Source organism: Pomacea canaliculata, linkage group LG14 (assembly GCF_003073045.1).
Source record: "Pomacea canaliculata isolate SZHN2017 linkage group LG14, ASM307304v1, whole genome shotgun sequence".
Taxonomy (NCBI): domain Eukaryota; kingdom Metazoa; phylum Mollusca; class Gastropoda; order Architaenioglossa; family Ampullariidae; genus Pomacea; species Pomacea canaliculata.
In genome coordinates, this window is record NC_037603.1 from 1,711,253 (window position 1) to 1,728,066 (window position 16,814).

General features: G+C 44.0%; 1 protein-coding gene across 1 annotated transcript in view; it reads right to left on the bottom strand.

Moving 5' to 3' along the window:
- The window catches only part of LOC112555855 (peripheral plasma membrane protein CASK-like), a 149,455-nt gene that overhangs the window by 102,657 nt on the left and 29,984 nt on the right, over positions 1–16,814 (bottom strand). The window contains exons 4-5 of the mRNA XM_025224397.1: positions 2,644–2,721; positions 1,053–1,228 (exon numbers count right to left, since the gene is read on the bottom strand). Coding sequence (XP_025080182.1) covers positions 1,053–1,228; positions 2,644–2,721 — 254 coding nt within the window. The remainder of the gene's footprint in view (positions 1–1,052; positions 1,229–2,643; positions 2,722–16,814) is intronic.

The window sequence follows — 16,814 nt, forward strand, 5'->3', positions numbered from 1 at the left end:
GAGATAACTGAACAGGTAACTCTACTTTCATCTACAATAAAACACAATGCTAGCATTTACACAGTCGGCACTACAGACACCGGATTCCACTATGAAGATTCCCCCTCACTTTTTCCTATTTCATTAAAGCAGAAGACGCAAAGAAAAAGCAGGAGGCAATATTTACTTCCCTTGCCACAAGAAGATTAAAAAATAATAATAATTAAAAAGTACTAATTTCTAACGTAACAGCCATTTTCTACCATTTTAAAGCTGATGTAAATACTCTTTTCCAAATAAGAGTCTAATAGCAAATGTAAGCAACTATCGTTTGTGTTCAAAGAATAAGCATCAACAATGAACATTGTCACCTCGGGTCAAAGGTCATAACTGTGATGTCCTTATAGTACATGGGTGGATCTTATGGTGTATAGCCAGGTTTGGGAAAAAATCGGCTTTTGCTTTAGTGTCAACCGTTTGAGCGTGGTTATACTTAACGACTGGTTCTAATATCTTTCTGGGAATAATGCTTGTATTCTGGGGTATGCATTTTACGAACAAAAAGGATTACAAACTAAATAGCATCTTTTAATGAATTAACTCCTACTGCTTTGATAAAAGCTATCATTATGGTAAGCACCTAATATACATGCTCTTCAACAAAATGCCTAAAGCAGAAGACGATATATTTCATGTGAAAACCTATGAAGCGACTCGCAAAATGCAACTACTGAGGTACTCTCATCTTCACTCAGTGCTGATACATCATGCAAACACAAATATCTAACTACGACAAATAAATATACTTTAGCAACTCCCTGCATGCATGTAATCATTTCTCTTATCATCTTATTTGCGTATAACAGTTTTCTAATTAAACAGCACTATTAGCTGCAGCTAAGGTAGTGCTGTTTGCTTCTAATCACCACTGTGACCTATGACCTATGCAATGAGAGGTGATTAGTGAGCTGTGACTCCTGTCCGATGGCCTACTGTATCTGTACTATGCGTGACCAGCGGCATGCCCTGGCTATGTGCTGGAGTTCACTGGCCCAAGTCGTGCACCTACTCACCGCCTGTGATGTACCCGTCCTTCGGCAGGTGGGTGGCGACACCAAAGCCCCCCAGCTTGACGGGGGCGGAGTTCTCCTTGGAGGCCAGCAGGATGCAGTGAGGCTTGAGGTCGCGGTGCACGATGCCGTTGGCGTGGCAGTACCGCAGCGCCTCCAGAATCTGACGCATGTAGTGGCTGCAGCAGGATAGACACACGTGCATGAAGTAGCACACAGATGGACACACACACACATACACAAACATACACGCACGAACAAACACACGCATACATAAATAGACACACACGTACTATTGGTCTGACAGTTTATGGTCATTTATTTATATAAAGAACAAAGATCAATCAATTATTATTGCCTGCTTATTTTCATAATCTTTTGCCATATTTCAGTGAGCTTCTTCGTTCATAGAAGATCCTGGAAAATTGGAGAAACTCTGAGAAAAAGGAAATAAAATATCTGTGGGCTTTACCGTTGATAACATTGTCTATAGGCACATGACTTCACAGAGTTTTGGTTTCATGATTTTTCAAAGCTTTGAAACAGCCAATCGTCAATCAGAAGGGGCATTAACTCATTGGGTATCGGGGATTTACTGCTGAATGGTCGTACGTGGCATGACCAAAAGTTCTCGTGACAATAGTCGCGCGCAGGATACAGGGAGCTAAAGATGGGTTGACTTCAAGTTTGTACTTCACAAAGCTAAGCTGGATAGCTATTTAAAAAATTTAGACAGTCACAAGGGGTGAGAACTCGATAAAGCATAGGGCAGACAAGAGAGTTAATGATGGAGAGGATCACTAGGCCTTGGCTAAAAATAGCGCACAGACTGATGCCGACTCTGACCGCAAATACTGGACATGCTATTCTTTCTCTCTCTCTCACAAACACAAATTACTGTTATTCCTACTCAAAACTACCCCCTATCCCATTACTTCCATCAGTCATGCCAGTGGTCTGCCCTCTGGCTGGGTGATCACCCCTTGTTGACGTCTATCATGGCCGAGCAAGGGCTAGAAGCGGGACGGTGCAAGGAGTTGATACACCAATTAAACGGCAATTTGCACTTCGTTTTTCTTCCCCCAAAGATTTTTGATCAACCCTCCAGAACAGTTGTCGATACTATGGAAATTTCATTCCCTACACTAGGCGAAAAGGCAGGGTGGTCGTGGTGGTGGGGTGTGTGGGGTACGCATCGACGCGTTGGCCAGACGTAGGGCTTAACGACGTTATCTCTCTCGACGCTCGCTTGGACGCTCAATATCTCTTTCCGACTGTTACGGTAGTCGTGTGCCAACGATGCCGTGTACAACGATGTCTGAGTATCAGAGAAACAGGGAGAGAAACCTGAAACGATGGAGAAAAGGGAGAGAACCAAATTCTCTCCTCATTACGTTCGCTTTTTAGGACCCTTTCCTCTCGTTATACCGCACTTGTGCCACACAAGTATTTGTTCCCTCCCTCCTTATCTTTTCACCGATTTCCTCTCGCTTAAATAAAAAGGGAGAAAAAGAAAGAAAAATAATTGACAAGCAGAGCTGACGAGGGAGCTCTCTCTCACAACCTCTCTCTCAAAAAGGTTCGTCACACTTACCTGGCCACTGCCTCGCTGTATACAAAGCCTGCAGACGCACGCTTGACGATTTCAAAAGCCAAGTCTGCCCCGTCCATGCTGAAACCACACAGACACATTCTGCAATGACTCACTGGTTCTCATGCTGACTTTATTAAGCAGAGAGACAAGTTCGGTCATATTTTAACCCCATCTACTATTTCCGATTTTTCAATTCCATTTTAATCATATTGTATATCAAGAGATATTTCATAATGACATGATCATCATCATATCCGGAACAGAAACATCCCCAAAGACCTAGAGAAAAAACTCATGCGTGCAAAAAAAACAAACAAACAAAAAAAAAAAACCCAAACAAACAAACAAACAAAACAAACAAACAAACAAACAAACAAATTAAAAAACACTTCCCAATATCTTGCGTCACCTGGAAAATAACAAGCATCCAGGATATTTGCACTCAGAAACAGACAACAATAACGAGTCTTGAAGCTTTAACGAGAGAGAGTTTGTGGGCGTGTGACACCAGCGCCCTCTAGCAGAAAATGAGCAAAGAGCGATAACCTCAGCAGGAGCGGTCATTACGCGTGCGCAGATCGGCAGTCATGGTCTAAAGCTATTGTGATGAAGGACAATGTCTGTTGTGTGCTGAGTGAGGACTGCACTCTCTCTGGCATCATTGTATAATGTCTTTGTGTTTGTGTGTGCGTGCGCGCTTAGTGAGGTCTGGTTATTCAAGTCTTGATCAGCTTTATCTTGGCAAACATGTTCACGTCTGCTCCCGGTAAAGACACATGAACAAACGCAGAAGCGTATAAAAAGGTATTAAAGCATTATTGTGTAGAGTTGTTGTAGAAGACACAATAATGTCGCCATATTGACACAGTGTACACACACGAGAAACATGAGGAGCTGCGTTCGCTAAATCATTTATACAAACGTCCGTGACACTAAGTGTTCGTGCACACATCAAAACACAAACACAAAGGTCTGCTAGTGGACTGCCATCACTTTGTGCTCAGTCCAATGCTAAGTACAAAAGTCTTGGTTTTTCTTTCTTTTAGAAAATGTAAACAGTCAGTGCGTTAGCAACACAATGAATACAACAGAATATCAAGGTTCCATCAACAAGGCTATAATCCCTGAACAAAGAACTACATAGTTATCTTCCCTGGAAACGCAACAAAATACAGGTTCGAAACCTTTAGGGTGTCAATGCCATTGGCGAGTAAACATGGCATCAAACACTACCTGCCGCGTTCTACCAACGGTCACATCTCATCAACATTATCTAGCTGATAGTTCAGCGGCTGATTGAAACATTCATGGCATCATTAAAAAGAAGAGGAAAAAAAGCATAAATGCTTGATGTAAACTAACGTCGTGTGAGGAGCACTAGCACGGTGTCACGTGGTCATGGAGAACAGCAGCGAGAGAGCTTCCAACAAATGTTAATGAAGTGTTGCTCGACATAACAGCTAACAGCAACCAATATTAGACTAAACAATGTCTTCTACAACATCATCCTCTTAATTAACATATCCACACACATATTCATACACGACCTAACCATTCCTTCAAACTCTTTTGTCACAGATTTCATCTCCAAATCGCTCAAAAAGTATTTTTGCTGAGTTAAGAACAAACAAGATCCATCACTCTTGCTGTGATCGAGACAAGCAATGGTTGTCAACGCTGGTGTATTTGTCGTCGACGACTGTTGATTGTAAGCTGAGATTGCACGGTCCATGTCTGCTTCAATCCGTCATGCAGCTTTTTAGTTTTGTTTCTCCACCCCTGCTACCTTCTCTTAGGTACAAACAGCTCTACTGATCACGTGTCCTAACTTCCCAGCTCGCGCAGTACGTGCTCCTACACTCCCATCTTGCGCAATTTCACCTCCTGTGTGTAGTGCCAGCAGTCTCCACTCTTGCTGACAGACAGAGGAGGCAGGCACCAACACAAAAGAGAGAGAGAGCTGGAGGCCGGACCCCATGTTGACACAGCTATGGAAACAGCGGTTGGACCTAATCTCTGTGGACAGTCGCCGAGACCGGCCTCCCTCTCCCACCGTGCGTTACCCCCCGGCGTTACCTGCCTACGGTGCGCTGTAAACCTGTCTACTTTAGCAAGCTTAATTACTGCAGGGACGGACAGCTGGGGGGTAGGGGTTGCTGGGGAGGGAAATAGTCTCGCCGACCCCTCCCCGCTTCCTACAAGAGCGACACCCTCGCCACGGACCCTCCTGGGTCGTCCGCGGTGAACCGGCCCCGGAGACAGACCCTCCTGCTGGAACCCACGTCGGGGTTCAATGAAGTGGAAGTCAGAAGGGAGACGCTCCCGCCCACGCTGCCTCGGAGCTAGAAAGTATTTTCATCTGACAGGAGTTTGCTTCTTTATAAAATATTAACTTTACAAATTTGAAGGAAGAATGCTGGCGAAAGTTGTGTCTGGGTGATGGTCGCATGGCAACGCTAGCAGCTCCATTTAATATTACTCACATATGTTCACAAGTTAACCGAATTTTTAAGACGGATGCTGGATCCTCAGGGAGGGCGTCAGATCTTCAGGGGACTGGTGACACAAGACTGTCATTCAGCAAACAGGAGACGGAGGTACCCAGAATGAGCCGTTTACGCTTCATTTATAATCTCGCATGACAGCGGTTTGAAAATGAAGAATCAGCCCTAACTACCGATAAACATTCCACAGAGAATTAGAAAGAAGATTGTAGGGGACAGTGATATATGACAGCGGTGATGAGAGAAGAAAACAAGATGGCGACGGCTAACGATAGGATGATGTCACGCATGACTAGCAAAACGAGGGCGTATAAATGATGCACTGACTACAGTTCCAGGGCCCCACCACGATACAGGCACTAAATCAACAACTCACACGCAATAAATAGCAGCATCATTGCTGCTGATTCTAAGAGCAGGATGGCAGGAGGCAGAGCGCCTGTTAACGTCCTCTTCACGGCTCTTCTCTCCCTTTTACAAACAACAACCGGCTGGCGCCGCCACACTTGAGAGACTCTCTCGCTACTTCGCACACACCCAGAACTCGCTCTCCAACAATCGGTAATTTGTTTACATTTCTTTTTACAATCTCATAGACTGCCTTTTGACACCAGAGACCTATCGGAATAACTGAAAACCGTTCAAAGCATTGCATCTGGTCCAGACACAGGCATCGGCTTAAAGGCTTTACTTGACCGGGCAAATGTCGAAGGTTTGACCACCTTTGCTAAAGTTTCGTGTGAAGACCGCAGGAAGCCAATAGTCTTGGAGGAAACGTTCGAGAAATCTGAGCTTTGGTAAGCACGATGAGCGAAAGTCCAGACTTGTTTACCAACAACATGGCCAATATACATGTCAAATACACGCCAGAGGGACTTCAGGGTACCTTGGAGGTTGGACGCTTTGGTACTTTGCCGGGTGAATTAACAATGGCCTCCGGGAATATACGGTTACAGCAAGTCGGTGTAATTGAAGTTTCTTGGAAACACAATTGAAGCCCCTCTTTGATGTATTCATTACGAAACGTCCTTTTTCATTCCATTCATTCTGGTTCCCGCCATGTTTGTTTTAGTTTTTTGTTTGTTTTATGCAAGCGAAACTCAAATAGTCCACCTGTGTGTGACAGACACTGCTTTCACAACACAGCGCCGCTAAGTATGATGGGTTGTTTTTTCACAGAAAACCATTCAACATCCAATTTTAGAAGCCAGCTAAACAACAAAAACCAAAAGTGAAATGTTTTAGCCCCGTAACTGTTCGTCCTTGGCGTGACAGAAACCATCTTAGATGCTCCACAGTCTGCTCGTCCTTTTCTTCAAAAAGCAAAAAGTTTCTTCCTAATGATTTCCAATCAACAAAATTCTAGTCTAACCCTTTCTTTCCTTTTTTTTCGTCTGCTGTCAACAGCCTTTTTTTCAGATTTATGATTCTCCATCTTTGCTGTTTGTTTCCTGATTCCTCTCTGCGTCTCCTGTTTGTCTCTTATTACTTGTCTGCACGGTTATTTCTCCTTCTGTCCATCTGATCTTGTTCATGTCTCCTGCTTGTCTCAAGCACTGAGAGCATGATCCTTCTTGTGCGTGATTAGGCATTACATAAATCACATGTTTATTATCATTATTATTAATATATTACAGAGTCCTAGCGTAGCGCATTTCCTTATTTTCTCTACTGTTTATTATTCATGATTTCTTTCCGTTTGCATTATTCAACGTGTTGATGCTTGAAAAGTCCAGTCTAAGGCTGGAAAACATTACAGCCGCCATTCATTGTTCTTTGTTGTTATCTTTGCTGGTATTTGTTGTTGTTTTTATATTTATTTTTGCGAGAGTCTTCTTTTTGCAGGTATGTAACACAGCTGGAATGTCAACACCTGTTTGCTTGACACTTTGTGCCTTTCACAAAACTTGGCTATTGCTGGTTAAGACGGCAGCCAAGGACCTTATTGGACCTCGACATACCCGAACGTCAGGTTTTGATCCGTTTATTGATAAGACTTTTCAGGAAATGTCCATTCAAGAGAAAGTTTTCAAACCAGACCCAAAGGGATTCGACCAAGTCGAACTCAACAGTAAAGAGCCAAATCCCAATATATTACAACAACGATAGGAGTGGGACCAAAAAGGGACCAGGACGTCTGGCCAGCTTCTGAATCTTTTTCCCGGCAGTCTCGGTTAGGAGACTTGCGAACAAAGATGAAGAAGGATCTCACGATCGGATTCACAAGGTGGCGGCCTTGCGATCGGTGAAAGTTCTGGACCGACACAAAGTTCCACTGTGTCAGCGGGTCAGCGGCGATATCGCTGCTAGCTCGACCACAGGTCGACACAGTATGGAGACCGACCATGCGCAGGATCGATCCACCTAACAACGGACGACAGACAAGTACACCAGACCTGACCCCCTATCCTCCCAACATCCAAGATGAAATTTCGTCTTTTAGACCAAAGTTCACGCAGCTTATATCGTTTGGTGACCTCTTTTTTTCGGTCTTAGTTTCTGGCCAGGAGGCGCTTACTAGCCGCGGCGGAACCTAGAGATCAGCACCTTTACTTCAAGCGGCGTTGCCTAGGAGACGGCATGCCCGACGAATAGTGGACGGAAGGGGAGATCGTGGATGGCAAATGGAAGCTGTAGAAAATGTATTTCTACCCATTGTCTTTTTGTTGAGGTGTTTAGTGTGTTGGTTGCTTGGTTAGGACAAATGGTCGATTCTGTAGTTAAAACAGGGACAAAACATCATGTGCGGGCCAAGCTGGCACATCTCCCCTGGCTAGCGCGACAACCATCTCGCTGCCGGTGTCCAGTGTCGGTGTCAACTTCGTCCGAGCACCTGACGTGGACGGCCGCGCGTGACGTACGGCCAGGGGAGATAATTGTTCCACGCCTTCTGGTAGTGATTTCGGGCCACCCTCCTCGGCGGGGTAAAACCCCACAGAAAACGAACAAAGTAGGGAGGAGTGGAAAGAACTTTACTTTTCTGGGTGGCGAGGTGGATATCGGCCGACAGAAAGTCCGTCGGGAGAAAGGACGTAAAAGACCCACGGGACTATGAACGATACTGAGTGGTGAACTTTAACTGACGAAACTGTGGACACTGGAATGATTAGGACAGTGTGAACTTTAAATGACGAGCATATAACAAGTGGAGTCATCACGCCAGTGCGAACTTTAACTTGTGAATATTGGATGTATCAGCGACCAGCACCATAGCGAAAAAGCCAGAAAGCTAAGTTTGAGATTACCTATGGAATGCTTGTTAACTATCTTCTTGTAAATATATATGCACTCTGTTAATTATATTCTTATCATTAAGTTTGAAACCTTGTTATTGAATCTGTTGTAATAGGTGTGTGGGAGAATGCTAGATGACTGAATGCAATAGTCAGGCATTGCGCACAGGGCCCACGCAACGGTACATTACAGAAGCAACCCTGAGATGCTGCAGCCTGGCTCTCTCCTCCTCGTGTTCTCTAAAAGTTTTGCCACGCACGACTTGCTCAAGCAGGTTCACTGCTGGTTGCTGGGTTCGGGTATTTTCTGAATACCCGGCATTGTTTCTGGCTGGGACCCACAAAAAGCCAACGCTCAAGTGGTCCATCAAAGCGATTTGATTTCTACCGAGTCTCTCCTTCACTAAACGAATGAGAGGCAGGCATTCAAGCTTCTCGACTCCTTCAGTCAACGACACCTGTTCATTTTTTTTCATTTCTGTTTTCATGATATCCTTCCATTCCCTCCCCTAGCCCCACCCGAACTGTTCATGTTCAGTTTGTTTCTTGTGCACACAGCTGCCAAGTCAATTTACCGGCCACACTTGGTAAGGACCTCTTTGAACACCCCCTAACGACATGAACAAGATCATGAGACGACCTTTTCCATTTTTTTACTTTTTTACCGTCTTTGAACTGGACAAACACCAGTGTGTTGGCATAACAGCTTATACAAACGTTGCCGAGCGTTGGTCACACATTCGTCCGGGTAATAAGTTAAGAAAGGCCTCACCTCAAACGCTGCTTTACATACAACATTGGCATCAGGCCTTTTGATTAGTTAAAGTCAGCGATAAAGTCATGTTAAACAAACTAAGCAAGGCGTATTGTGTAAAGTCTTTTCAGTCCGGTGGCAAGCTTCTAATGACTGTAAAAAAGCAGCTCAATGTGTCTGATGTGGAATTTATTTAAATCAAGCAAACAGGACAAAACATCTTTTTCGCTAACCCTCTGCCCGAGCACACAAGCGACAAGATGGGAAGGAAAGCAAGCCTCCCTGTGTGAGAGATGAACGAGAATAAGTGAGATTCCGGTAAAAAGATCACTAGACCGTGGACTAAATCAAGTCACGCACGAATCGAGTATTATTTGGACTTTCACAGTCTACACCTCCTCCTACAGCGATCAGAAACCCTTTCGAAAACTCTCGCTTTAAAAAGGAAAAGAAATCCCTCCAGGATGAGGCGGAAATCGGATTTGAGACCACAACGGACCATCCGTTGTCGTGCCTCGTTTTAATTTATTTTCAGCACAGCTGCAAACGACGTGTGATGGACGTATTGTGCACGTGATGGACACCGTTATTGACGTGGTTGAACAGCTCTCCTTCGTTGCTCTTGTTATTTTATCTCTCTTTCTCTGTTCGGCGACTTCCGGCGAGATAATTAAGGCAATGGTCCCACAGGACGCGATGTGCATGGAGTCGTAGAGGACAACAGGCTGTAGAACGAACTGGGTTTTCTGGGGCTGAACCTGGGAACTGAATTGCTTGGTACGCGGAACGGATTGTGGAGGAATACCGATTGATCTTGTCATGGAGAATGGAGTAAACTATTCCTGAAACGCAGACATTAGTCTGCTAGAAAGAATTTATTTTTTGCAATTAAAACACCCACTACTCTTAGAAAAACGTTTTAGCATTAAACAAACAAACAAAAAATCTTTGCATCCAATTTATTTTTAACTATTTATGTCATTAACGATTTCTCACAACGTGTTATAGAAATAAATGGATGATCTCACAGACATGTTATAGCAACAAATACATTTATCTTGGAAAGGGAAGGTTTCGGGATAAACATGACATATACGAGTACCCGACAGGGTAGATGCTATGTTCCTCGATGTATTGATACGCGTAGTATTCTTCGACCACGCGGTGGGATCATACAATAATAATATGATCACAGACATTGCTGTGTAGTTTAATGTACAGTTCGGGACTACAAGCGCTCAACATTATCCTTTCAAGGATCTCCAAAGGATGAGCAAATGAAAAAGCTGTTGCTGGTAAATTTTTGTTTAGGTATATGTGTACATGTACAGGCATGTTTATGTGTATATCAGATATGTAGAACCTCTGTAAATGCCATAAACTCCATCAGGAGTGTGTTCAAGAAAGTCATTATTGTTATCAATGAACTTTCACTGCACAAGTACAAACAGAAAAATGTGCAAAGGCACCAAAGTTATCCAGGAGCGGTCTTGGCTGCTAACAGGATGACTGAGTTGTTTACGTTAAACGGCAAGGATGACGTTTTTCGTTGCAATTCACCTCGCTGACCCTAACACGTGCACGCCTCGCCTCCATCACGAAGGAAGACGGATATTCGCATGTTCTGTTGCACAACATAAACTTTAAAATGTACACAAATATCTTTCGATAACCAATAAATTTCAAATACTTTGTCCTTGACCCGTCCCTACCCCTTAAAAAAAATTTGAATTAATGAAGAAGATTTATGTCCCTTTGGCTAAGAGGTTCCGGTGATTGGTTCTACTTGATTTTGTTTCTGTGTTGTGTCATGTTTCGATTTGGATAAGAGTATTGGATGCGCACGTTCATGTTTCTTCTGCGTTTTCTCCCCTCTTCTGATTTTGAGCAGGATTGTACATAACGTTCGTCATCTGTCTGTGAGAAACCTGTGTCGTGACCACCTGTAGATTCTCCTAAATGCACCACTTTCACCACGTGTCAAGCCCTCTCAGGAACAATATGTTTTGTCATGTTTTCCCTGTCGATCCTCTCCAAACTTACGTCCTTCACAGGCTATATCGAGTCTTATCTCCAAACAAGGATAACTCATTTTTGTCATGTTTCACCTAGTCGATCCTCTCCAAATGGAAGTCCTCAAAAGGCTCGTATCGAGCTCCAGGTTAACATGTTTCGTCAGGCTTTCCACGTCCATCACCACACAGGCTGGAAGCTGATAACATTTAGCAACATCGGTCCCACGACGCTTGAGCGCCTCTCACGGTGGAAGACTTTGGCTGAAGATGCTGCAAGAGCCGTTTACTAAAGACGGACAAGATGGCAGCCACTGAGTGCTTTGTACCAGACCCTCCGTCTGTTACGCGCGTGCTCTGTCTTGATGGCGCGTCCTCCGCGCCAGCGCACGCGCAATGCCACCATGTCCCCCCCTTGCACTGTCACGAACAGTTTGCCGCAAATAGCCAACCGCTTCCTGACCCCGAGATCTTGCGAAACCATCAACTCTGACCCAACACGACGACGCTAAATCACTGGGAAACACTTTCCGAAATTAGAAACTGTTGTACCTCCACGCAAATGCTAAAAATAAATAAATAAAACTGACGGCACAAAATTAACGACGCCGATTCAAAGCCAGCGAATGTAAATCACAAATAAATAAATAAAAAATTTCATCAAAGTAAATTTTTTGCCGAAGGCTATTAACGTGACCTTTCTCGTCGCCCTCCTCTACTCTACTTTATGTCCAGCAATCCAGAACCTGAGCACAACTAACAAAAAAAGACTTTTCTTTAAAGGTTGTTCTGAAAAGAAAAGAAAATTGTCGTGAAAATGAAGTGATCGGGGAGGTGGAGGCGGGGTGGGGAAGATGTGAAATACTGCGGCGATAAAGGAGTCTGGTCTATGGAGAAACCGCGACGGGAGGCAAATGGAAGAGGAAACTCTGTAGCAAAATTCAAATAATAAGGACACAAGTAAAGGTCCTTTGATCTGTGTCTTCTGGCTCCGTCATTCTTTCACAAACAGGATGTCAATGCCTATAGCACAGCAGCACTTTTGTTGGGTTTTTTTTCTAAAGGAAAGGGTTTTAATTTGACAAAAACTTTCGTCCATGCAGATTTATCATCGAAGGGTCCTCAGGTAGTCAAGAACTAGTCACCTCAGTCCGTGACAAAATGTCATGGTCCATTAAATATCGTTTTAAAAACTTAGTAGCATCTTCTGTTCCCGGCAGTGGGGTGAGGTTACACCAAAGGAAAAGAGAGACAGAAACAGAAAACCCATCTAAATCAAGTGTTCTGACTCAAAACTGAACAAACCAATAAAATATTCTCTTCACACGATTGAGTTCTCATCCAGTGGTCTTGCTCGTCTTTTGTCAAAAGGTGTGAAGTACGTTGACAGTCTTACGCATACACGGCCCCGGTCACGCAAGCGTACTCGCTGACGATCCACCTCCTGTAAATTCTCTCCCTTTCCCGTCCCTCCCTGATCCTCCTTTTAGCACCACCAGTACACACGCAAGTTCTTAAGGCTCTCAAGAGCTAAATATAGAAATAAAGACCTCACGCCATGCCACGGGTATTTTGGCCTCACATAATTTATGTTCGAATCTCTGGAACTTTCTAGCCTGCAAGGGCCCGACGATGATGTGTGTGTACAGGACAAGCAAACCCCAACTAAAAATATATATAAACGGAAGAGAGAGAAAGAAATAATGAAAGAATAGACAATCTCTGGCGACATTTTCATTTTACCAGCAGTGAAACTTTCAACAAGAAAAACTATTCAATCCCTTCCAAACCTTACTGCTCCTGCTGTGAGATAAAAACCCAAATTTTCAAACTACGAAATCATCGTGTCCATTTAAATATCGCCGCGGTTAAAAAATAAATAACGAACGGATCTTGCCCCGTTTGGACGAATTACCGAAGTAAACAAAATAATACAACTGTAGAGAATGTGTGAGGGACTGGCGCAAACCAAGTACAACTATGCGGCAATGGAGATGATGCTCAGCAAAGGTTCTTTTAACATACAAAGGAGAGGATAGTGTGAGGCTGACTACCAACGAACATCGTTTACCTTCAACATTCAAATTGTCGGGAATGTTACCTGAGCTAACTGCTTTAAAGGTCCTTGTCCATGATACTCAAAGTACTTTTCATACAAGAAAAAAAAATTAACCGTTTGGGTCTTGAGTTATATTCCGACTACATCGATAACACAGATATATACTTACATGTCTACGAGGACGATTTAGGAAGTCGTAGTTAAATTTAAAAAAAAAACAAAGAAAGAAGAACAAAACCTTCGCTAGTCAATGACGTCAATGGAAGAATAAATCCGACAGAAACCATTTTTTACAAGGCTGTGACATGGCCAGATCTTTTGAAAACAATTACTGCAACTCTCGCCCAGACCCACGATTGCTCAATAATCTGTTTACAGGAAAAGGAGCAAAAAAAGCCTCCCTCGCATGGTCTACATCTCAGCTGATGTCGACCGAGATGTTTGCTTTTTAAATGACAGAAGTCAGGATGTAGGGTTAGACCATGATTCAACGAAGACTGTGTCAGAGGAAAAAATGTCTATGGAGCCACTTCAACGAAAACTGAATGAGTTTGAAAAGTGTCAGGTCACTCGTTTGATATTAGTTTGCTGGGATAAGTTATACACCCGTGTTCAAAACCCATTTCCATACCTACAATATCTTTCATAATGAGACAATTTTTGTGAATAAGTTTTAAAAAAAGATTTTTTAACGAGAGACTGTGATGATAACTCGCAAACAATCTGTTCTCAAACGAAAGTCTTTTCTTCCGCTCTGTCGTCAAGTATTTACAATAACTGTGATAATAAAATGACTGATGGTTAACTATTTTCTCCCCCACACACACTACCTATGGTGTGAGCTCTCACGTATATGTTTAATTATTTGTATTAATGTTTCTGAACTCACGTTTGGCAATGAGAAACCTGTTTTATAAATAAACATTATTGTTATTAAGAACAGTAGTAACGGGAGAGGTGAACAGAGAATGAAAGATGGAAAATTCTGGCCAATCTCTTCTCTGAAAGCGAAGGCTTGAATGAAAAAGAAAAAAAAAAAAAAAGCAACACCTGCTACCCCTCACGTGTACCCTGCTCCCAATTCGTAATCAGCGGCTGCTAAACCGGGTAATCTGTCTTTACACCCAGGGCCGGGATCAATACGTGTGTGTGGCGGGGTGGAGGAGAAACGAGAGATGAGGGGGTGGACTCTAGGAACGAGAGATGTCGGGTGGAATTAAAAGAAACAGACTTATTCGCAACAGCCCTTCCATAAAAAAAAGTCTTTTCTGTTTTTAGCCGTCAGAGTCGAACATGTGGAGGGGCTGTGGAAGTCGATTGCCGACAAAGAGCATTAGCTGGTTACTGGGACAACTCTCTTTCTTCCCCCTCCGTATCCCTCTCCACCACATCTTCCGTCCACTCCCCACGCGTCCCTGGGAGGCAAGAGGGAACTCTGTAGAAGTGAATAATTCAAAGAACGGATGCCACGAGGTTTGAGTATCGACTGCTCGCCGCTAGAGGCCGCGGCGGTCGCCCATTGTGTCCTGTCGATCTGCGTGACCCGTAGGTAAGATCTGTTTTGAACGCAAGTCAGTGCGTGTCTGACTGGACTCCCTCCCAGCAGAAGGTGACGCCCCGATCCTCCACTCCTGGAGATGGCGCCAGAGGCGGTAGTGATGAAGAGGTTAAAGGGTGGAAATCAAGGGTGTCTAGTTTCCGAAGTGCAAGCGGGTGTCCAGATTGTTAACCGCTACTTGAATGGAGAGCTTCCTTGCTGCGGATTTATAGACACGATCCTCGAGTGGTAAATCACCATCCGGAGGTGGTTGGGTGGTTGCTTCGGCGGTGAAGTGGTTCCACGTTGAGGTGATTTCGCACTATGAGGGGATAGAGAGGAGGTAGAAAAGAGGAGTACCAGGAGAAGAAGAAAAGAAACCGACTGCCGGCAATGCGAACAGGTGTTACATTCGGAGATTGTCCCGAGTGTAGACTGCTGGGCGCCTGACACCATCCACAGCACCTGGATATTTATTTACAACTACAGCGACATGATGCTTGCCCTAGAGTTGCCATGTTGTTCCGGCTTACCCTTGCGTCATAGCTACGGTCCCGTGACGGGACTATACAGGAATATTGAACCCTAAAAAAACCAAACAAACAAACAAATCCCAAACCAATCAATATCCTAAAACTAATAGTCAAAAACAAATTATCAATTAAAATTGTAGAGTGCAGAAAAAAGTTAATGATATTTTCTTTTTTTAAAAATTATAATTCTGTTGAATGGCTGCAGCTTGGTAATATTTCAAGTGACAACGGGCTGCACAAAGGTCAGAGGGTCTGCAAGACTAAACCTTTGTCGTCACCTTATTGTGTCGTCATCTTACTTTGACGTCACATCACCTTCTGCATCTTATGTCATTTTTCAAGCGCATTGAGCTGTACACACCTATGGCATTATACAAGGCATCATCATCATCATCATCATCATCCATTCATCAATCATCATCATCATCATCATCACCATCCATTCATCCATCAATCATCATCATCAATCAATCAATCAATCATCATCAATAATCAATCAATCCATCCAACAATCAATCATCAATCATCATCAATCCATCATCATCATCATCATCATCATCATCATCATTCCTTCCCGTGGCCTCTCTTCCTTGTCTCGAAGGTATGAGAGTCGGACACCGCCAGATCGTGTCCCGGCGATAGGACAGGCGCTTACGATAGCGACGAAGATGACAGACATTTTCTTTTAGGAGAAGGAAAGTTCCAGACGTTACGAAAGAAAAGAAGGAAAAAGAAATCATGAGGAAATTTGTCAATTCGCTGCATTACTTCCACCAGCGGACACTAACCAGGTGCCCCAGGCAATAACTAGCGGCACCCACAGACCGCACACACACACATGTACCGCAACACACAAACATTAACATGTACACGTGCGCGGACACACACATATATACACACTATATATACAAGCATGCAGGTACACTCACATTCAAGCATACACCATGCGAACACACATGAGTACACACTCATGAAAACTCATACTCAAAAGCGCACGTGTACGCACACGCATGGCTACATATAAACTACGCGTAAATACGAGCGCACATACAGAAACACGCACACATTCATGTGCACATGCAAGCACTCAGAAACACTAATGCATGTACATAAGATCATAAGTAAACACAATCATTCATGCACACAAACAAGCACACGCACTCACATAGAAACACACAAATGCACACGTGCAGGTGTACAAGCATGCCCGTACACAAACACCTACAAACCCACACACGGGCACATGCACAACAGCTGCAACCCATTCCACCTGGTACACACCTCTTCTCTCTCTTCCTCCCCACAACCACCACGACCTCACTCACTGACTACCAGAGTCGTGAAGCTACGACCTCTAGTGGCCACCTAGCGATATAAATACCCGACCCCCGGGGGGTATATGGGGTGGGGGAGGTTTGAAGAGGCTGGAGAGTTCCGTTCAAAGACACGGTGAGCCGTCGTCGGCGAGCGAGCGGTTGCCATCACGGGAGGTGGTGGAGGTAGTGGTGCTGGTGGTGGTGGTGGTGGTGGCCAGGATGA